This window comes from Spinacia oleracea, chromosome 3 (genome assembly GCF_020520425.1).
Source record: "Spinacia oleracea cultivar Varoflay chromosome 3, BTI_SOV_V1, whole genome shotgun sequence".
In the NCBI taxonomy this organism is placed as follows: domain Eukaryota; kingdom Viridiplantae; phylum Streptophyta; class Magnoliopsida; order Caryophyllales; family Amaranthaceae; genus Spinacia; species Spinacia oleracea.
The window spans coordinates 149,140,847-149,165,438 of NC_079489.1; the positions used below are offsets into that span (position 1 = coordinate 149,140,847).

The 24,592-nt window shown below is 39.3% G+C and overlaps 1 protein-coding gene across 1 annotated transcript; it reads right to left on the reverse strand.

Annotated features, from left to right (window-relative positions):
* Positions 1-7,772: 7,772 nt before the first annotated feature.
* On the reverse strand, positions 7,773-9,515 carry LOC110790334 (uncharacterized). Its single transcript, XM_021995117.1, has one exon. It carries the CDS (start codon positions 9,513-9,515, stop codon positions 7,773-7,775), a length of 1,743 nt encoding a protein of 580 aa, XP_021850809.1.
* Between the last annotated feature and the right edge of the window lie 15,077 nt (positions 9,516-24,592).

A 24,592-nucleotide genomic window follows, 5' to 3' on the forward strand; every position in this document is an offset into this window, starting at 1 on the left:
CTAGATTGGCAAGGGCGTCGGCTTGTGTGTTCAAGTCTCGTGGCACTTGTTTAATGGAGAGGGGTTTAAATTTGGAGGCTAGTGTTTTTGCTTTTTCGAGGTATAAGGTCATTTTCAGGTCTTTAGCCTCATAGTCGCCGTTGATCTGGTTGACGATTAATTGTGAGTCGCTGAATATGTTGAGTCCGCTTGCCCCCAATTCTTCAGCTAACGTCAGTCCGGCGATTAACGCCTCGTATTCTGCTTCGTTGTTTGTCGCTTTGAAATCGCAGCATATGGCCTGTGCTATCATGTCCCCTTGTGGTGACTTTAGCACGACGCCTAGACCTGCACCGCGAAAGTTAGATGAACCGTCGACGAAGAGTGTCCATACCTCTTCTACGTTATTGATGAGTTTGACTTCGTCGTCCGCTATCTTCCCCAAGTCGGGGCTAAAGTCTGCCACAAAGTCTGCTAGGGCCTGCGATTTTACCGCCGTTCTTGGTTGGTACTTAATGTCGAAGCTTCCTAGCGCCATCGTCCATTTCTCCATTCGACCTGTTAGTTCTGGTCTACGCATCACAGACTTGATTGGATAATTAGTCATCACCACTATTTGGTGAGTTTTGAAATAATGCCTTACTTTCTGGCTGCAGTAACGAGTGCTAAAACGAGTTTTTCGAGGGAGGAATACCTGGTTTCTGCTTCTAGTAGTGACTTATTGATGTAATAAATAGGCAGTTGTTGCGTTTCGTCTTCTCGAGCTAGGACCGCGCTAACTGCTGTTGAGCTGACGGCTAGGTAGAGTTGTAGGACTTCGCCTTCTTTGGGCTTGGACAAGAGGGGTGGCGACATCATGTATTTTTTGAGGTTTTGCAAGGCTGTTTCGTTCTTGTTAGAAAATACAAAAGAAAAGAGTGTAAAAATGGGAATAGTGCTTTTGTCCCACATTGAAAGAGTTCCTCATTTCCTCTTTGTTTATATATTGGGTTGAGGGTGTAAATCTTGTCTTGAGAAAGTGCGAGAATGGTATGGATAGACATATAGCACTCACGCGCTCGCCGGCTGGCTCGGACTCGGGCTCGGGCCACGGGTCTTGGGCCTTTGGGCTCTTGGTAATGCGATGCGCGGGCGTGGGGTGGGTTTTGTGGGCCTTACCTATTCTTTTAGTTACCGGGTTGTTTGGTTGAAACCTTGTTACGGGAATCTGTAATTGATTACGTAACTGTTGGTTTAATTAGCCTTAATGGCGGCCGTTACAGCTTCATTATGGTTCTTCCCGTTTTTGGTCGTTGTCATTCCAAGAGATTGATTATTTAATCAATCTCCTTCTCATTATTTATACACAGAGATCATACACAATATCGTAACTCTCAAAAACACATTTCTTTCTCTCAAATTGCTCTCGGTTTGGGCATATGTTCTGACTCCATTCGGGTTTGTGAGTGCACACAAATTCGGAGCTGTGTTAATCCTGGAGGGCGACCGCTTTTGTTCTACTGCACCAGGAGGTAGTGCGGAATCGTCTTTTAGGACAGTGGTATCCCACGGCGCAGTAATTGTTCGTTACATGTTCAACTGATTGTTCGCATCTTCCAGATAAGTCTATTCTATCTACATTCTTATAGCAACATTATTTTTATATTGTGCAAATATGCAACAATCTAAAAGACGATTGATATATGTTGCGTATTACGTATGGTTTTTATGTTGTTGTTATAGATGTTGACTCCTTAAGTTGAGTGGACATAGAATCTGGTATAGATGAAGATTGTTTATAGTGTCCGCAATTGTGGCATTTGAGGAATCACGTATATCTGGACAAAATGGCAGTACGTTTAATTTCTTGTTCATTATAATCTGGAACTTTGGATCGAGTAAGTATGTTTTTTTTACTTCGAATTGAGATCATGTGATTAAAATCATCAGATCCGTATAAGACAGTATGCATGATCAGGATGCAAATCAGTTATCCTGTTGTTGTACAGAAGAGCTTCTTGTCAGCAATACCATAATTTTGGTTCTGAAATGCTTATATCTGATTCTTGAATGATTGCTCAGGTTAGCATATTTTTCATTCTTATTTATTTTTCATATGCGCTACCTTTAGATGCCTATGTCCTTATTTTATATAGTATCCACACTAAGGTGACAAGCAGCAGTGGTTGCTTGGTTCTCGTTAATACCATGGTGGCCTCTATGTTGATTATTTTTCTAGTCAATTCTACAAAGGATATATTACGGTTAAACAAAGCAATTTTCAGCATTATTGATAAACTAGTCATCCGTTTCGTATACCTTTTTATTTTCGGTTGCTTTGTAACTTCTTCTTTTTTATTAAGATGGAATTAAAGTTTATAATGAAACGGTAGTAGTACTTGACCAGTAGGATAGAATTGATGTTGCCTTGTTTAATGGGCATTTGGTTTTTATTAATTAAGAAGCTAATAGAAATTATTGCTGCCTTGTTTAATGTGCATTTAATTTTTAGTTAAGCCGCTAATATAAAGTTATGGTCATGATATGTTATTTTTGTAAATTATGTAAAGGGATGCAATTTATGGTACCACCAAGATGTCGTCCGGATCAATTTACCGGCCTTGTCCGGAATATTATATTCTAATTGTTCTTAATGGTTAATCTTACCGTGACTTTATTTTTTTGTTCATCTTTAAAAGTTTATGGATGATAATTTATTTGGAAATGGTTACATTCTCGTAACATTTTCTTTTAATATTGATTTCTTGAGTGGGTTAAATTACTATTTGTTGAAATCGACTCATTTGGTTTTGTTTAGTATATTACATGAGTTTTTTCAAATGGTAGATTATGTTGAGTTAGATATAAAGTTATATATTGTAACTAAGGAGATTAATCAAGGATGTCCGGAGGAGAAAACGATCCGTGAGTCTACACCATCGTGGGTGATCGGAGCAGTAGTGTTTGTGATATTATTGATGTTTCCTTGGCCTTTTTGACGTATTTATATATTATCTTGGCAAGTAGCTACAGGTTCGCCTTGTATGGTTTGTTTGGGAGTCCCAGTTAATGCTTAGCTGTTGTCTTGCATGACTACGTGTATTGTGGTCTTCGTTAGCAATGTCATCCATATGACTATTGGTTGCAATGGTACAATAATACAGGTCAGGGACTTGAAAACACAGTCGGTCAAAGGTGATCAAGTTTGTATGAACAACCTTAGCATTCCGTCAATTTTGTGCGGTAAAAGAGGAGTTCCTTCTCGATCTTACTATTGACGAACTTTAACTTATGTGCCCTCTAATATTTTAGTGGGAAATGTGGGGGCTAAAGTTATAGTTTGATCACTAATTAATAAGTAAGTCGTGGTCCGAAATTGATCGCTAGTAAGATTGTGTAGGTGTGTTGGACGTACTCAAAATTTGATATGCCTACTCTTATGCGATGCTAGCAATACTAATGTGAGATTGCTCATATACTGCTTGGTAAACAGGTGCAGTGATGGTAGCATACCCATCAAGCACGGTAGTAGCTAGGGAATTCATTGATTTCGTTATAATATAGTCTTCAAACTATTTTTGTTCATATATGTTCAATTTGTGCCCCCTCTTATGCATATTATTTATTTTGGTAAATAGTTGGGCAATGTGGGGGTGAGCTAGTTTTTGAGACTAACTGATAAGTTAGTTACAAACTTGGTTATGGTGAGTACATATATGTTTGTAAAGCTACAAAAGGATTGTTACAAGCACCTAAGTACATAGTGGTATGAGAAGTCTTACTGGATACTACTCCTTTTCTTGGCTTATAATGTTTGAGATTTATTACATGTAGTCTAATTAAACTATTAGTTTTGAGTGTGCCAATATGAATTGTGGTAATCATATGTTGTTGGTTCTCACACGCTATAATGATGTTGATGAGACTAACGTTTATAATATCTTAAGCCAATATGAAGGTTCGAGGTCAATTATATGACTCTTGATAACTTGGTAAGGCTAATGAGTTGGTACATGCACATTTAATCTTATTATCATGGCATGGAGAATATTTGGTAATTGTCAACTACCTAATATGCGCTTGTTGTAGTTCTAGCATATTATTATTAGGTTTGAGGAAGAACATTATGTTAATGTGTTTTGCAGCGATCATTTACTCTTGTTTTGTTGTTGCTTTGCAGTTGAAACGATCGTATCATTACTAGTAAATTTGTTTTTCACTAGGTGATAGTGTGTAATGTTATGAGAAGATGCAAAGCATAAGTATATTTCTCTTTACACTATGAAGTTGAGTTCATAGGACTAAATCTAAGTGTCAAGAAAACAAGGTTTGTAAATTGGTTAAGTCGTACGTTGAAGGACTTAAGCAAGCTCCCAAATGACGACACTACAAGTTTGACAAGATTATGTCTGGTAATGTTTTTTTTAAGGTGACTCTTGTGTTTATCCTAAACATGATTGTCTTGATTGTGTGATCGTTTGTCTTTATATGGATGATATAATATGTTTGAATCTAACTTGGATCGAATAAATGAGATCAAAGAATTTCTAAATTCAGAATTTTGAAATGATAAATCACATGGATGAGGCAAATGTGATCTTGGGAGTAAAATTCTAAAAGACACCAAATGACATTTGTCTTATTTTGTCTCACTAAGCTGAAAATTTAACTAAAACGTTTTTCTCATTTAATGTCGATCAAGTTAAGACTCCTTTTGATCCAAACATCCACTTAAAGATAAAAGTGATCTAGTTTGTCAAATCTGAATATGATAAGATTGTTAGTAGTATTATGTTTTGTATGAACTACCCTACGCTTGACATTGATTATTCCGTGAGTGGTTTGAGCAGGTACAATCATAGCCCAGGTAATGATTATTGGGATGCTATAAGGTGATTGCTTCGGTACCATGTAGGTACCATGGATTGGAGTTTGCACTACTCCAAATCTCCAGGAGTTATTGGAGGGATCATGTGATGCCTATTTGGTATCTGATAATTATAAAGTCCACTCCAATAGTTGTCATTCATCATCTTAGGGGGTGGAGCTGTATCTTGGAAATCTTGCAAGCAATCTTGTACAGACTGTTTTGACTAATATGGAATATGAATTTCTTGCTATTGAATTGGCAGGTTATGAGGCAAAATGGTTGAGGAATGTGCTTGTAGATATTCCAGTGTGGGGGAAGCCAGCTCCTTCAGTTGCAATTGTTATTGCAAAGAACCATGCCTATAATAGAAGAAAGACACATTCGTTTGAGGCATAAGGCCGTCAAAGATATGTTGTCTATTGAGTAAATCTTTAGACTGTGTAAAGTCTGAAATGAAATGAATAAACCGGATCCGTAAACGAAAGGCCTATAATGAAAACTAGTTTTGGAAACATTGGAAGGGATGGGCTTGAGGCCCATTGGATGAATTGTAAAGTAATGAACTCCTACTCTCAGAGTTCAAAGGACGACATTATGATACAATTCGGAAGCACAAAATTTTATATTTGTTCATCCCCTAGATGTTATTACGTGCTTGCTACAATTGGAAAGAGGTTGAGCATACGGCTCTTAATGAACCCATATCCATACTTTTGGTGGTGTGAAGGTAGCTCACACTTGATGGGATTCACCTACGTAGGTGTGGAAGTGTGGCCGCTTTCTATGAGAATTGCGATATGGGCTATTCTCTAGAGCACCTATGAGCATATCCAGGTCGGACGTATGGCCGGTATAAGGCGTCACTTTATTCGCGGAGTCAGAATTTCATACATATTCAGTTGCGTGCTTTGAGTGACGGGTTTCTAACTCCCTATCAAGTTCAATACGAAAGTCACTTGGTAGGAAAGAGATCATAGCTCAAAAGTCACTAAGTGTTAATTCAAGTGAAAGACATTGACACCTATTCAACTGGTATGTTTTGTCCAAAACCGATTCATTCTTTTCTTTCTTTTTCTCATCTTCGAACCTGTGGGGGATTGTTGGAAGTTCTTGTTAGAAAATACAAAAGAAAAGAGTGTAAAAATGGGAATAGTGCTTTTGTCCCACATTGAAAGAGTTCCTCATTTCCTCTTTGTTTATATATTGGGTTGAGGGTGTAAATCTTGTCTTGAGAAAGTGCGAGAATGGTATGGATAGACATATAGCACTCACGCGCTCGCCGGCTGGCTCGGACTCGGGCTCGGGCCACGGGTCTTGGGCCTTTGGGCTCTTGGTAATGCGATGCGCGGGCGTGGGGTGGGTTTTGTGGGCCTTACCTATTCTTTTAGTTACCGGGTTGTTTGGTTGAAACCTTGTTACGGGAATCTGTAATTGATTACGTAACTGTTGGTTTAATTAGCCTTAATGGCGGCCGTTACAGCTTCATTATGGTTCTTCCCGTTTTTGGTCGTTGTCATTCCAAGAGATTGATTATTTAATCAATCTCCTTCTCATTATTTATACACAGAGATCATACACAATATCGTAACTCTCAAAAACACATTTCTTTCTCTCAAATTGCTCTCGGTTTGGGCATATGTTCTGACTCCATTCGGGTTTGTGAGTGCACACAAATTCGGAGCTGTGTTAATCCTGGAGGGCGACCGCTTTTGTTCTACTGCACCAGGAGGTAGTGCGGAATCGTCTTTTAGGACAGTGGTATCCCACGACGCAGTAATTGTTCGTTACATGTTCATCTGATTGTTCGCATCTTCCAGATAAGTCTATTCTATCTACATTCTTATAGCAACATTATTTTTATATTGTGCAAATATGCAACAGTTTCGTGGTCGTCGGACCAGCTAAAACCTTTGTTTTTGCGCAAGACGTCGTAGAATAGACGACACTTGTCCGACGACCGCGAGATAAAACGATTTAGTGCCGCCACTCTTCCTGTCAAGCGCTGTACCTCTTTTATGTTCCTGGGGGATTGAATGTTGATGATTGCGCGCACCTGGTCGGGGCTGGCCTCGATTCCTCTTTGGGTGACGATGTAACCTAAGAATTTTCCTGCAGACACTCCGAAAGAACATTTAGTCAGGTTAAGTTTCATACCGTATTTCCTCCATATGTCGAAGGATTGTCGTAGGTGTTCGACATGGTCGTTAGCCTTCCTTGATTTTACTAGCGTGTCGTCGATGTAGACCTCCATCGTGTCTCCAAGTTGGTCTTTGAACATTTTGTTGACCAATCGTTGGTATGTCGCACCTGCATTTTTGAGACCAAAAGGCATGACTTTATAACAATAAATTCCTCTGTCTGTTACAAAAGATGTTTTTTCCTGGTCGTCTGGGTGCATAAGGATCTGGTTGTATCCGGAGTAGGCGTCCATAAATGTTAGTAGCTCGTGTCCGGCAGTGGTGTCGACCAGGGCGTCGATGTGCGGCAGGGGGAATGGGTCTTTGGGGCATGCTTTGTTGATGTCTGTGAAATCGATGCAAACTCTCCACTTTCCATTCTTTTTACTGACGACGACGACATTTGCTAACCAATCTGGATACTTGACTTCTCTGACTTTCCCGGAATCTATCAGTTTTTGGACCTCTTCGTCTATGATTTTATTTCTTTCAGGCGCGAACTTTCGTCGTTTCTGCTTCACTGGCTTAAAGTTGGGGTCGACATTGAGTTTGTGGGTGATGACGTCCGGACTGATTCCTGTCATATCCTCGTGCGACCAAGCGAAGCAGTCCGAGTTTTCTCTTAGGAATGACACTATCTGACTTTTGATGTTGTCAGGCAGCGACGCTCCGATCCTTACTACTCGATCTGGCTTTGTCTGATCTAGTATTATCTCATCGATCTGTTGGTCGTCGGGGTCGTCTACCGTCGACCCTGGCTGTAATTGCTAGATGGATGATTTTGATGGTTTCAGCGCCGTTTCATAACATTTCTTTGCGTCCCTTTGTTGTCCTTTGATTTCCATGACTCCCCATTTGGTTGGGAACTTGATCGACTGGTGGTATGTCGATGGCACCGCTTTCATTTTGTGGATCCATGGTCGTCCTAAAATGACGTTGTATGCTGATGGGCAGTCGACGACGTTGAACTTGGTCATCACATTAACACCCTCTGCGTACGTAGGCAGCGATATCTCCCCTACTGTTCGTAGCGATTCTCCACTGAATCCTACTAAGACTGTCGACCTTCTGATTATACTCTTTTCTTCTAGTCCCATTTCTTGTAGAGCCTCTAAGAACAGTACGTTTGCTGAACTGCCGTTGTCGATCAATATCCTTTTGATGAGAGCGTTGCCTATTGGGAGCGATATGACTAGCCCGTCATGGTGTTCCTGTTGTGTGTCGGTTGAATCTGAATCGTCGAAGGTTATTGTCATCGCTGCTAATGACTTGTCGAGTGCTACTTCATCTTCAGTCTGCCCCTCTTTGACGGCTTCATATTCGCCTCTGTTGATTTTTTTAGCTGCAGAAGAAGTTAGTCCACATATATCTGAACCACCAGAAATAACATTTACCACTTTTTCGAACATGGGCGGGGCCGGTCGGTCGCCGCTTGGTGCTGGGCTGGGTTGGGCGTTGCTGTCCTTGTTGTACGTCTCCTTTCCTTTGTCGCTCAGCAGATCCTTCAGATGGCCTCTTTTCAATAGATACGCTACCTCCTTTTTGAGGGAGATGCATTCCTCGGTTGTGTGGCCATTGTCGCGGTGGAAGTCGCACCACCTGCTCATGTCCTTCATGGAGTCTGGTCTGTCGCTCTTCTTAGGCCATCTGACGGTACCACCTACATTGTGAAGGGCGTTTACCACGCCTCCGATGTCGACGTTGAAGCCATACTCGGAGATGGTAGGATAAACGACCCGTTCATTCCTGTAAACATTGTTAGTGTCATCGTATTGATTGACATTTTGTACCTGGTTCTGCCGGTTATACGGCTGGTGTCGCCAGCTGCTACTCCTTGGGGTGTACGATCTCCTGTCGTTGCTGCCCCCTGTTGAGCGTTGGGACGCTGTTCGGATGACCTCGTCGTCTTCAATCTGCATTTGGGCGGTGGCTCTCGATCGCACCTCCTCGAAGGTTGCACAGGGGTACTTGGTTATTTCCCGGTACAGTTCCGAGTTAGGCATGAGACCTCTTTTGAATGCCTCGATAGCTGTCCTGACATCACAGTTTTTTATACTAATTTTTTCACAATTAAAGCGGTTAAAGTAATCGCGTACCGACTCGGTTGGTCCTTGAACAAACCGATAGAGGTCACTGGTTTGCTTTTCCAATTGGCGACTGCTGGCGAACTGTTGATAAAAAGCGTTGATTAGGTCGGACAGGCAAGAGATGGATCCGGGGGCGACGTTCATGAGCCATTCCAGAGCTGCTCCATCGAGGGTACCGCCGAACGACTTGCACATGACAGGCTCGACCAAATCGTATGGGATTCCGATCTGCCACATGCGCTGCTTGTAGAAGTTGACGTGTCGGTAAGGATCAGACGTTCCATCATACAGGGTGGTCCAGGTAGGGAGTCGAAGTGTGTGTGGAACCGTTACTCTGGCGATCGCTTCACAGAATGGTGATGCCGCATATCCGTCGGTTGGTTCGGTCTCTACTGGTGTGGGTGCTCCGGGTAGTTTGATCATTAGCTTCATCAGGAGATCGAGAGTAATGCTTTGTCATGCGAGTATCCATCTTGTTCAGGCGCTGGGTCACCGGGTCTGGGTTCGATCCGTCTTACTCACCTTGGGGCTCTTCGTCGTCGGTCAGATCTTCGAAATCGTCGGGCATCTCGAATGTTATCTTTCTCGGCTTCCCACCAGTCTTGAAACGCGACTGGTATTTTGAGCTCTTCACAGAATCGAGCTCCTTTTGCAAGATTTCAGTGGATGCCCTTTCTTGGGCCAACTCTGCTTGGGCCTTTTCGTAGGCTGCTTTCATCTCTGCGAGCGTCATCTCTTCAGTAGACATGATGTGAGGGGTGATTTTGTGTGAAACCTAGTTAATGTCCCCACAGACGGCGCCAAACTGTTTATGCCAAATTTCGTCTAGGGGCGACTTTCGGCTAGGATCGACACTAACTAAGCGATTAACAAATGAAGCAAATAGAAGAGACACGACACAGAGAAGTGTTGACGCGAAAAACCCAGGAATAAGGTAAAAAACCGCGGATAGCTATGAGGCTATCAATCCACTAAGTATTCTATCTGATTGTTTATGTATCTTTCTAATAATCAATGCGAGGAATTAAAGAGCTAATATAAGGATAATATGAATGTTTGATAGCTTGAGAGTTTGAATGCTTGAGTTCACTTGTCCTCTAATATGCTGCCGCTAAGCTTTTATACGCGGAAGACAACGGCTTCATCGGTTAGGAGAATCCCTAAAAGATAGGGATTTTCCACTGATCGTTGCCAATGACCGTTTCTGGTCTCCAACGTCTTCCGTATTCCTTGGCGACTTCTTGGACCCATTCTGTTTGTATGACGGCGCCAGCTATCTTGGGCTTTGGGCTTCTGATCTTAACCTATCTTCACCTATCTTCTTCGTCGATCGTTGCTACTTCTTTGTCGCTAGTATCCTGTCGCAAGTCTTATGTCGCCTGGACCTTGTCGACTGTTGTCATACTCGACGTGCTCGTCTGACGCGATGTTTACCTGTGACACGACGATACCTGGAAGACACGACATGATCAAACGTCAAAGCAGTTATGTCATTAGTGCAAAAAGTGGGATAACAATAACCATGTGACATATGCTAATATGCAAAATCTTAAGTCGAGAAAAGAGGGTGCACATTTTATTGTACAAAGTTGTTGGTTGGTCACAATCTTATCTCCTCAAAATTTGGAGGGTATCAACTTTTTTTTTTTTTTTTGTCACTACATACTTCTTCCATTTTATAATCATTACAATAAAAGAAATTTAATGTAATCTTTTACACTGTAAATACACCTAGTCGTGTGTTTATGCACTGGAGAGACCGTTTTGAATAAAACAGTGTCGATAACTCTTAAGCTCATCATCCTTTCCCTAGGTATACGTAATAAGTAACATATTTTCCTTTTTAAAACGAAGAAATTAGGTGAAAGTTGTGTAGATTTAACATGATATCGTAATCGATTGGAATTTCAATTTGATAGTGCATGCTGAGGTAGTTGTAGATATGACTTGTGTATACTCTTGTGTTTTGCATGGATTAGTTGCGTCGTTTTCTCACCAAGGGGACCTCTTATTGGTCCAATTAATCCAAGCTAGGGTTAATTTTAAGAGGATATCTTACATGGACTTTTACACCACTTCATATATTTTTTAATGATTTATCTTTTAATTAATTTATCACACTTCAGCTATTGAGGACTTTGCTAAAGTCAATATCAGCCGACCAGTTGTTAGTTTACGTACTTGCATGTATTGCAGCTAGACCTGTCAAAAATTGATCCGATTAAACAATTCTACACAATTAACTAATATAATTAGCTAGTAGTTAAACTAGCAAATACAAACATGTGAAATCTAAAAAGTAACAGAAACAACTAAGGGGCATTCTTTTCGCCTTAAGAAAATGAACTTCAGTTCCATATAGTTGAGATACGGCTCAATCCAATCCAATAAGTGCATTCTGCTTCCCGGCGAAAAAAGATTCGTTCGAGCGGCGGACGTCTTCCGATTAAGGAAAGAGAAAGATCCAATTTAATGTCCATCTGCCCTCGCAAAATCCGCTTTTGACCCCTTTTATCAGTTGAGATAAGTCTCATTCTAATCCAATAAGCTAGTTTCAATCATGTGCAATAAATTTGTTCTCGCGAGTTTAATGTCTTAAAATTAATTCCAATAAATTTATCTTCACAACCTTACTTTCTTTTAATCAGGTTCAACAAGTTCATTTTTTCAAGTTCACTCTCTTCCAATCATGTCTAATAAATTTTGAAAAATGATAAAGTTTTTCCATGCTGAGAACACACTCCAAATAAACAACTAGCTAGGACACATAAATTATTAACTTTTCACATGTCCCGCATAGAGAATAAAATTTTCTAAAAGTTCCAATTATAAACAATATCCAATCGGATTAATTGATTATTTAGCACAAGAAAGTAAGGATGATTTATATATAATCATATACCGTATAAACACCAAAAGAAGATTAGTTGTATAGTAATACCTTTTACCTAATCGACCTAACTTATCAAGTCGAGTCCAACGAATCCTTGGTGATAAAAATAATATAGTGATTACTGATTAGGGCTTAAGAAAAAGACAATTAAAATCTTAAACAACTGAAATTAACGGCTAATAATTGGAGGATCACACATTCACACCATTAAGTTAATTAATTTGATTAAAAACAAATTAAGATGGGGGCAGCATCATCATTCATCTCTCACTACTCAGTAGCCAACCAAAACCGAATATTTATCATCTTATTGCTTTGTATTGTTGTTTAAGGGGTGTCACATCTTCAAATCACAACCTTATAATACCTAATTAATTTTGTTATACAAGTACAAAGTACTAAAGTAGTAATAAGTTTTATTTTAACCAGAAAGAAACTCATCCATGATATTGATATCCTACGACTCTACGAGTATAATAATTGAGTAGGGTTAGATACTCTTGCATGAGTTCCAACTTCCAAGCCACACATTTCAGTGTGTCAAGTCATCACGTAATGTTCCATTCATATTTCATAGGATGAGAGGACAAATAGTAAAATTTTAGACGAGGGTATTAGAGGTGTGGCTTTTTCACGTCCATTTCTTTATGGGTGTCTTTGTTTTTTCTAATTTTGTACTACACCTGTTTCAAAAAAATCTTTACATTTACTATTTGCACGGGCTCCGATGTAATGTTTTACCGTTAATATATTCAATTATGTACGACAAACAGTTATAAAAATTTGATATTTATAAAATACATTTTGAGAATAATCTAACAAGATATCTCGTGATAATTTTGATAGATATAATAGTGAGAATTTTGTGGTCAAAGTTTTGATCGTTGAACACATTTTTCAAAGCGTAAATAATTTAATGAAACGGAGGTATTAGCTTCTTTATTTGGATTTTAATCCACATTGCATCAAAAGAAGTTCGTATGGACAAAACAAGACTGGTAATTTAGTTCGCCTTTTGTCTCTTATTGTTTGTCCCATTTATCAAAAGTGATTTATTACGAGTTGGGTTGGTGAAATTTAGAGGAGACAAATATGGTGGAACTAAATTTATTTTATACTACATATCCTAAACCCTTCTAAAAGCAAGAAATTCCTCATTGGAACAGTGAATTGATAGCCTTGCCCCTAAAATCCTTCTTTGAAATAATCAAAATTTGACCTCTTAATAATCGTGTATTGTCGGATTTGCTCTTACACACTTCAAGTACAATTTAGCCCTCTGTTTAGACATATCTCTTGCCATTAGGTATGACAACAGGTCTACCTAGGATCGGACCTAACAAGACCCGTAGACCCAATTAATAAAAGGACCCAATGTTAGAGTCCGAGTCCGACTTGCTAGCCTCCGATTTCGGATCCATCGAACTTTCAAACCTCCGAACTAGCGACCTATGAAACTATCCGGCTATTGCGATAATAATATTTTATAAATTGCTATAAAAATTGCTATAAAAATTGCTATGATATGCTTCTTCTAATTTTACAAGTTAGACACATGAGTAAGTGTATAATAAGAAATCCAGAAAAGGGACACCAAGTTTTCAAGAGTTCTCTCATAAAATAGGAATATCATTAGCTTTTTGGTATAACACATTGAAATTTTATGAGATTTTTTTTTTATTTGATTCAATTGTTACCTATTTCATAGGTCCAATTTTTTATCAATAAATTAATTTTGTTACAACTAAAAATCACATTGCGAAAGGCAAATTGGCCCACGTGAAGAAACGATTCAGCCCAAAACCATTAGTATCGAATCGCAATTGTCCTCCAAAATAGAAGATGGGCCAAAGCGTCAAATTGCTCGCATTTGCTATTAGAGCTGGCAAACGTGTCGTGTCGGGTCATGTTCGTGTTCGTGTCGAATATAAACGGGTTGGAAAATTCTCAACACTAACCCGACCCATTTAATAAACGTGTCGTGTCGTGTTGACCCGTTTAACTAATCGTGTCATAATCTCTTGACACTAACCCGTTTTTTTCGTGTCCGGTTCGTTTCGTGTTGTCGTGTTTGTTCGATAAAGTTGACTTTATTATAAGGTTTGTAACCGAATACAATAAATTATTGGTTGATTATTCTTAACCGGTTGAAGTCGTGTCAGTTTCGTGTTGAGAATTTCAACAATAACCCGACCCATTTAAGTAAACGTGTCGTGTTGTGTTGACCCGTTTAATTAAACGGGTCGTAAACCTTGACACTAACCCGCTTTTTTCGTGTCCGATTCGTGTCGTGTTATCGTGTCGTGTCAGATTTTGCCAGCTCTATTTGCTATGCGAAAGCCCAGAAAAATGCCTTTGACATAAAGCCCACGAGAACTTTTCATGCTTCTTCGTAACACACTCCAAAATGGAAAATTAATTTGGCACTCTTGACTTTTGAGCTCTTGTTATTGATATTGACACTCTTTTGGAGCGCTAACACTGTAGACCAGGGGCAAAATCAGAAATTATATATTGGGGGCAAAACTTAACATATAATTTTGACAATGTAAAACAAAAGTAAAAGAAAAAAACAAAGTAATAAAAGTAAATTTGGTAGTATTCAAACCCTGTACGGCTGTATAAAGATGATCATGGGTCGGCACGGGCTTAGGACCGAGCCCACGGACCGTGGGCCTAACCGGGTCGGGCCCATGCTAGGGCCACGTTGTATCGGGCCAGGCCAGACCGGGCCGAAAAAGTTCAAAACAAGGAACAGTCTCGGGCCAAGCTCATGGGCTTTCGTGCGGGTCGGGCCTGACCACCCGTCGTGCCCAAGGCTAATTTTACTAAATTTAGCGAGTTTTATCGTGGCGGGTCGAGTCGCGACGTACCTTGTCGTACTTTTTCCAAAAAATTAAGGCCCAAGCCCGGCCCACGACTTCGGACTTCGTGCCGGACCGGGGTTTTTTCGTGCTCGGGTCGGGCCGGGGTTTTCTCGTGCCGGGTCAGGACGGGCTTCGGCTCGGCCCACAACCATCTTTACGGCTGCATCCCTTACTAGTTACAACTTCTAACTTCCTAGAAATTGTGCTCTCACATTAGAAATGACAATCATTTCACTCCAAATTAAGCAACTTCAACCTTAAACCTTATTTGGAGCCTCATTTGAGTATCGGTAGGTTGATTTTAAGCCTAAGGTTCTGTGAAAATAGGGATTAAGTTTTACTTAAATTTTAGTGATAGATTATTCCGCTTACGGGCTTAGTATCATTCTATTTCACATTTAGCCGACATTAAGATGAATAATCTAATCTAATATCTCTATTATATAAGGGAAGAGGTGATGTTATTTCAGTAATAACACTTTTGGTGTCCTATATCTAAAACACTCAACTACCCTCAATTACTTTACAATTTGATTAATTAATTAAAAAATAACAAATGTCATTCTCGTATACCAATACTTTCATGATATATATGCATGCCCCTAATTACTATATTAAAAAAAATATATAAGATAATTAGAATCATTAGTCAATGTGGAAAACTTCATCAAAAGATTTTAAGAGGGGTGTTTATATACTTCATAGAATTGTTTTTTCTTTAGATGATCGAACTTTGTAAATAATTTTTTCTCGCTTATTATTTGTGGTGATTAATTGCAATAACACAATTTTAATTTTTTATTATCTCGCACGCATTGCGACATAGATATTTTAATTAATTGTAATAACACAATTATTTAGGTGCCACATAGATATTTTAATTAATTAATGACATATATATATATATATATATATATATATATATATATATATATATATATATATATATATATATATATATATATATATATATATATATATAGAGGAAGGCTCTCGTGAGAACACTTACTTACGGTGAGAACACTTCCTTACGGTGAGAACACTTTCTATAATGGCATTATCGTAATTTTTATAAACAAATACCCAATTTGATTATTATTTCCCCATATTTTTTTTCATATTTTCGGTGCTCTTTCTCTCTCTTCAATTCCTCTCTCTCTTCCGTTTTGGAACACCACCACCATCCGGCGATTTTCAGTCGTAGCCACCACCGCATTCGGCCATTGCAGCTCTACCTCCGACCGTTGCCTCTCGATAATCGTCGCTCGCCGGTCGTTATTTCATTATTTCTGGTGCTCATCATCTCTCTTCAATTCCTCTCTCTCTCTTTTTCGAACACCACCAACTTTCAGCCACGCCTCTCGCTGCCGCCGCCGCCACCGCTGCTCCCTCTCGCCGGTGGTTGTGGTTCGCGAATCAGGTAAACACAATTTTCAGTTCAGCAATTCTCATTCGATCCTTCGAAATCGAAATCGAGTTTAATCCGCTCTCTTCTCGATCTGTTTGGTTAACCTGATTCAAATAATTAGAAATTAAAATCTATTTCAAAAATTAGAAATTAAAATCGATTTCAAAAATTAAAAATTAAAATCGATTTGAATCGATTTCTCAATTCCAAAATTAAAATCGATTTTCAGGAGTTTCAATCTCGCCGGTCGCCGGTCGTAGCAAGTCGGCGCCGCTCATACCTCACCGGCGACGTTGACGTCTCCTCCTTCCTCCTCCAATTCCTCAATTTATCCGAATTCATGTTTTAAATTAATCCGAAATTTATCCGGATTCATGTTCTAAATTTCAATATTTATCCGGATTCATGTTCTACATTCCAATTCCAATTCCTCAAATCAGATTGATGTTCTAAATTTATACGGCGACTCAGTCGAATGAGGGTGGAGTGGCGGTGAAGATGGAGGTAGATGTTGAGGAGAGAGACAGAGAGACGACTGTGAGGGAGTTTGGAGAGCTGTAGTAAAGTTTGGAGAGGTTTATGAGCTGGAAATTAAACAGGAATGTAATTGGAGACGTAGAGGATATAGTTGGCTAAAGAATTGGAGCTTTAGAGTCAGATTAGAACATGCTTGAATTAATTTAGAACACGAGCTTAAATTTTTAGAACATGTATATATGTTTATGTGTTGACTAGGTTCTCATGTTCTAAATTTAGAACATGCTTGAATGGATTTAAAACATTCTTGAATAAGTTTAGAACATGCTTGAATAAATTTTAAATACAATGAATAAAGTTAGAACATGCTGAAAGTTTGAATAAATTTAAAACTTGCTTGAATAAATTTAGAACATGTTTGAATGGATTTAGAACAAGCTTGAATAAATTTAGAACGTGGTTGAATAAATTTAGAACATGCTTGAATAAATTTAGAACATCGTTGAGTAAATTTAGAACATGCTTGAATAAATTTAGAACATGCTTGAATAAATTTAGAACATGCTTGAATAAATTTAGAACGTGGTTGAATAAATTTAGAACTTGGTTGAACAAATTTAGAACATCGTTGAATAAATTTAGAACATGCTTGAATAAATTTAGAACATGCTTGAATAAATTTAGAACGTGCTTGAATAAATTTAGAACATGAGCTTACAAAATTTAGAACATGGTTGAATAATTTTAGAACATGCTTGAATTAATCTAGAACATGAGGTTAAAAATTTAGAATATGGTTGAATAATTTTAGAACATGCTTGAATTAATCTAGAACATGAGGTTAAAAATTTAGAACATGGTTGAATAAAATTAAAACATGCTTGAATAAATTTAGAACATGGATGAACCAATTTAGAATATGGTTAAATAAGCTTAGAACATGGTTGAATAAATTTAGAACATTAGTTTGAAAATTTAGAACATGCTTGAATAAATTTAGAACATGAGCTTACAAATTTAGAACATGGTTGAATAATTTTAGAACATGCTTGAATTAATCTAGAACATGAGGTTAAAAATTTAGAACATGGTTGAATAATTTTAGAACATGCTTGAATTAATGTAGAACACGAGGTTAAAAATTTAGAACATGGTTGAATACAATTAAAACATGCTTGAATAAATTTAGAACATGGCTGAACCAATTTAGAATATGGTTAAATAAGTTTAGAACATGGTTGAATAATTTAGAACATGAGTTTGAAAATTTAGAACATTGTTAAACAAATATAGAACATAGAGAGTGTAAAAGTGTTCTCACCATAAGAAGTGTTCTTACATAAGGAGGTGTTCTCACCGGATCCCTCCCCTATATATATATATATATATATATATATATATATATATATATATATATATATATATATATATATATATATATATATATATATATATATATATATATATATATATATATATATATATATATATAAAATCTTAAATAAAATTCATCTAAAATCAAACACTTATCTAAAATAAAATTCAATCCAAAATCAAACATTAATCCAATATTAGAGCGTCACGTAGGAAACTTATTGGTATCGGCCAATGAAAATGAGATTTCGAAATTATTTTTGAATTAAAAAAGTCGAGCGCCACATAGATAAATAATTAGGTGTCACGTAGATATTTTTATTAATTAATTATTAATATTACGCATATACAATTTCATCCAAAATCAAATAATCTAATAATTAAAAAAATAAAAATGAAATTCAATCCAGAATAAAAAAAAAACTAATCAAATCTAATCTAATACGAAGTATATAAAATATACAATTTGAATATATAAGAGTTTTATTTTAACTTAACAATGTTATAGATTTTGTGCATCGCACGAGTTAAAATCTAGTTTATTTAATTTTAGGCAAAACTTATAATAGATGATATGTTGTGTTGGCCCATCTTTCCTAGACATTAAGGGCGGGCAAAATAACTAAATTCCCTGCCATACTAGATCATAATTCCTCTCATGGCCTGTTTGGGAACCAGAATTTCATTTGAAATTCTGGATTTGGCCCAATTCTCTTGTTTGGCAACACTTGGAATTTGTAATTGAATTTGGGCCAAATCCATCCATTACAAAAATAAGGCCAGTTTTTAGAATTTTAAATCCCACCTTCATTGTTGTCATTTCAATTCCACAGATATACACCTCTCTTACTCTCACACCCTTCGTCCCTTCCCTGCCCAATTTTCTTAACAACTCACTTTCTCTCTCCTCACCCAAATTCACACCGCCACAAAAGCCCTCGACCACCACTCCATCTCTGTTTCATCTCTTGCTGTCAACAACCATCTTCACACCGACCAACTCCACTACCGCCTTTACACCGACCAGCTCCACCACCGCCTTCACATCGGCCACCTACATAACCACCCCCATCCACCTACCTGACAATTTCCTAGCTGCCTCCACCTTCACGACTGCGACAACCACCTCTAATCATCTTCTTCGTTGCTATCACCGTGAAATTCAAGAACTTTGCCCCACTCCTTCGCCGGCGTTAGAACTTTAATTTCCAGGATTTGCTCAATTATTTCTATTTTATTCTTCTATTTGTTGTTCCAATTCATTACTTAGTATGCATAAAGCTTAAATGAGTAACTTCCAATTGCATATTGATATCGTTGCTCACTTTCAATCAAAGAAAATCAATCTGATTTTCCCCTGTACACCACTCTCTCTCTCTTCGTTTTTTTTTTTGTTTTTTTTTTAAAAATGATTATTATTATTGTTATTTTAACTGGAACTTTTAGAATTCAATGTCAATTAAATGTAAGCTATGCTATACACATTTTCTACTCGAATCATTAAAAAAAATGGAATTATAAAATTGAAATATCAAAAACCAAACTCTATGGTGAATTTGAAATTATGAAATTGAAATTATTGGTGTTTGCCAAACACTTTATTTGGAATTCAAATGTAGCATTTCAAATTCCACATTTGAATTCAATTATTTCAAATGAAATCTAAGTTATCAAACACTACCTCATGTTAATTTGGTTTGGGTTAACAGGGTAGATATTTTCAAAAATGGGGAAAAAATAAGGTAATATTTTCTCCAAATATCCTATTAGAGTCTTGGATATAAGAAGGTAGAATTATTTTCACTATGCCAAACTTTACGTGGTGTTTTACACTCCGTAGTGGCTATGTAGCAAAGCTTCAGCAATCATTGCTCAATAAATGTCTCAGAAATTGTTCCGGGTGTGGAATGAGAACAGCTGACTGTGGGGTACTGGATTCCTGTTGAGAGTGCCGGTTGATATCTGCACAACAGAATGGATTAACTAGCCTCGGGGGTGGTTCGAAGATCCCCCCTCCGATGCTTAAGTAAGATTACTGAGAGATTAAGAGATGATTAAGAGATGATTAGAGAGCAAGAAAGAAGTGTGTTTAAGTGTTTGTGTACCTCATAGCAATAAATGAGGTGCTCCTTATATAGACCAATCCAAAGGTACGATCAGGTAGGTCCCTTGTGGTTAGATAGCGACCTGTTGATAGTGACCCTTGGTTGGTTGTCTTCATGATAATGCCGGTAGGGGGTCTTGCAAATAATGCCGGTAGGGGATATTTACCTAAGATGACCAGATTACCTGCAGGTTAAGTTTACCTACGGGGAGTTCTGCCGGTACCCAATGGTGCCGGTAGGATACCCCGTACAACTAGCCCCCTCAGAGTAAGCGCATATATGACAATTGCTGCGCCTTGCTCTGAATAAATGGGAAAAATATAAGTACTATTTTGATACCTGGTGGTACAACTAGCCCCCTCAGAGTGAAGCGCGGGCGTTGACTGTGTTGCGAGTGTTTCTGAGGAAAGACCGCGAACAGTTTGCCGACTGCCTTCGCTTTGAATGAAGAATTTTGTTGCTAGGTCCTTTGGAAAAAAGATCTGGACGACTAGCCCCCTTAAAAAAGATTTGGACGACTAGCCCCCTTGAAAAAGATTTGGACGTCTAGCCCCCCTGAAAAAGATTTGGACGACTAGCCCCCTTGAAATAATTTTGGACGACTAGCCCCCTTGAAATAATTTTGGACGACTAGCTCCCTTGAAAAAGATTTGGACGACTAGCCCCCTTGAAAAATATTTGGACGACTAGCCCCCTTGAAAAAGATTTGGACGACTAGCCCCCAAGATTTGGACGCCTAGCCCCCTCGAAATAATTTTGGACGACTAGCCCCCTTGAAATAATTTTGGACGACTAGCTCCCTTGAAAAAGATTTGGACGACTAGCCACCTTGGGAATACTTCAGATGACTAGCCACTTTTTGAATTTTTACCCTACAAGTTGCGGGAGATTGCTAGCCACGTTCTTCCACGTGGCCTTCATCCTGCGCCTCATTTTTTGTGCCTATTTTGGGCCGTTGATATCGATCGTAACTGTCTTTTCAACTGCTCGATTTAAGGGACATGACCTTTCACATCCCCCCCTTTGACCTATATGACCCAAAACTTCTTTGAGAATTTACTATTTCAAACATTTTTACTTCTTTTGAATTTTCGATTTCTCTCTCTTCCCTTGCGGTTTTGCGTTGAATTCCGTTGCTGTTTTACCAAGCCCTTGCTGTTGTGGTGATTTGAATTTGCCAAGGTTACTAGCCTCCTTTCCTTTTGCTACTGAATTTTGGGTTTTCCTTCCCCTCTTTTATCTTTGTGGTTGATTTTTTCTTCGTTTCTGTGTTTTTTGTAGGTTTGTCCTGTGTTTCTCTTTCACGTGGTTCATTGTATTTCAAACTCCAGAAAACTTGTAGGTATCCCCCCTTCTTTTCTGCTCCTCTTTGATTTCTTAGCTTTTTGCTTTTTTGCTGTGTTAAACTTTTTACTACCCGCCACCTTCAAAATGACCAAAACTTTGGGCGGGGACAATCCTTCTTCTCAACCTTCTGGGTTTTCTGGTTGGAGTGTTCCTCGAGAGAGTAACTGTAGTTGGGCCCGGGAGGAGCCGTACTTTAAATCTAACTTAAGACGGACTGCCATTCGTGAGGTGTATGACGAGGGTTTGAGTCAGGCTGAGAGAGAGCGTTGTTTTGCCCTACATCAACTGCGGGCTCGAATGATAAGGGAAATGCAATCTCATGAACGCCCTACTCCGGCTACCGAGCCCGTTTTAGATGTTTCCCCTATTTCAGTGCGATATCACATTCGCTCTTATCGGGAATTTTTGGATTCCGCCGGTAGTGGCCATGGGCAGTATGGAACTAATACTGGCAACTTCGGTGTTTCTTTTGGTCAGGATGATAGGATGGCACCAGAACAACCGGCTAGCACTAGCGGCCGCCGCCCTGGTAAAGAGCCTGTTACTGATGATGTTGATATGGCTATTGGCGAATACTCTGATGGTGACTCCATTTTTGAGGATTCCGCCGGTAAGGGTGTTGACGAACACAGAAGTGGTGGTGGTGATGAAGCCGGCGTATCTGGTAGGGATGGTATGGAAGCCAACGATGATGGTATGGAAGCCAACGATGATGGTATTGGCTCAGATGATGATGATCCTGCCGACGTTATAGTGGCCGAAGTTCTTGCGGATGAGGCTAAGGAGCAGCCTTATTTTACCGACGACGCCACGGATGTTCACAGGAAAGAAGAGCTTCCCCCTTTAGACACTCTTCCTCGTACGACAAAGATTTTGACGACATGGCGCGATTTGATTATCAAGAAAAATCATGTGGTTCATGGGGGGGTTTTCTTGGCTTATCGGCTGAATATAAATTGGTAGTGCCGCCTGAAGGTGCTACAATTTTTGATTGTCCTCCCGGCCATATTGCTGTGTACGCGAAGCATTTTGATTTTGGGCTTCGCTTTCCTTTGCATCCTTTCGTTGAGAAGATATTTCGAGCCTGGAATGTCTGTTTGGCCCAGGTTACACCTACTACTATCAGAACCGTTATTTCTTTTGTCTGGCTGTGTCTGTTTAAGCAATGGCCGCTGACGTTGAATTTATTCAAGCGGTTGTTGTGGTTAAAGAAGGACGGTGAGACAGGATGGATGTCGGCATACAGTGCAACAAAGAGGAAGACTGTGCATCCTCCTATGTCGAGCTGTAAAGACTGGCAGGATCGTTTTTATTTTGTTCAAGTTCCCGACGATTTTCTTCTTCGGCGGACCTTTACCAAACCTAGGCCTCGAATGGAGCAGTATAACCAGCGTGGTTTGGGCCGTCGGGAAAGAAAAGCATTTGATTATTTAGAGTGCGACATTCTTGATGTCGGCCTCAGCAAAAAGCAGGCTGTAAATAGAAATTGGCTTCCTAATGCCTATTATATTTTGGGTAGCCAACCGTTGTCTGCTGTCGGCTTATGCAATACTCATTGCTTTGGTAAACACACCATTAGTTGATTTGCCAGCTCTTATTATTATTTTTCTATGTATTATTTCTTTATTTTGCTTAGTTAGTTTTTATTTTTTATTTTTTTTATTTTGTACAAGTGTCTTTCCGGTATTAATTCCTTTGTCGTCTTTTTCAGGTACGAAAACCTTGGATAGAGATATTCTTGGTTTTGACGAGAATTGGAGACCTGTGTGCACGCAGCCTCCTCAACCTAAAGCTAAATACGACACGATATCAACGTATTCGACACGAGCTTCTTCTCGTCGCTCTACTACCACTGTTGCGAAGAATCGTGTGAGTGCCGCCTGCAAATCCAAATCCTCCTCTGTTATTGTTTCTAAAGCTCCGCCATCATCCACAATGCAATCCAATCCTACAGGCCGAGGTGGAACTCGCCGGAAAAGGTCGTCTCTTAATACCAGCCGGTCTAATCCGACTAAAAGGGCAAAGGCCACCGGTGAGGATGATGTTCTCGCCGATCTTGAGAAGAATGAGCCTGTCTTGGAATCTGCCGCCAAGAAAACTGCTGATACAACCCTTCAGGTGCAGTCGTCTCCTCAAGCTTCTATTGAGATTTTGGACAACGAGGGTCCTGTCGGCGGCTTTGTTGAGAATTTCCACCGCCAAGCTACTTCTGCTGCTGTTACCGGTGGTAATTCTAGTATGCCTCCTGTTAGTCGCAGCGAGAACAAATCTGGGGATTCTAGGCTGAATTATCACCTACCCTTGCGTACCGGTGGTTGGATCGAGGATACTCCTTTCAAGATTCCACCGCAAATGAAGTCGTGGTTCGAGACTCCTGGCGGTGAACCTACCGATCAATTTTACCCCACCATTGACTTGCTGTGTGGGGAGTCGGTGGCCACTGACTCAGCTAAGGACGGTGGTGATTTAGGCTACCGTGCTTTTAAAGATTTGATAACGCCTGCTGACAGGCCACAAGGTCAGATTGATGCCCCTGCTGCTCAACACTTTAATGACCTCTACAAGGTATGTTATCTTGTTTTTTGTATATACATTTATTATATATATATTTTTAATTTGCAATATGTCCATTCGGTTGAGGGCCGTTTTGATTCCCTTCCTTGTTTTATGTTCAGGCCGTTCAATCCAGCATGGACTTGTACTATGTTTACCGCTGGAATCAGCTGCAGCTGACTCAGAACAACATTGATATGGCCGACTTAAGGAAGCGGGCTGAGGATGCTGAGTCTTTGCTGGAAGACAGCAAGAAGAAGTTGGATACTGTGACTTCTGATTTGGAGGCGGCTAATAAACGACTCAAGGATATTGAGCCTAGGCTGCAGGCTGAGATTGAGAGGGCAAACGGCTTGGATCAACAGTTGACGAGTGTTAACGAAGGTTTTTCGGGAGTGAAGAAATCTGCGGCCAAGAGGGCTGTTGACAAACTTCTTCAGTCTGACTGGTTTAATGACCTTCTGACTCTGCGCCAT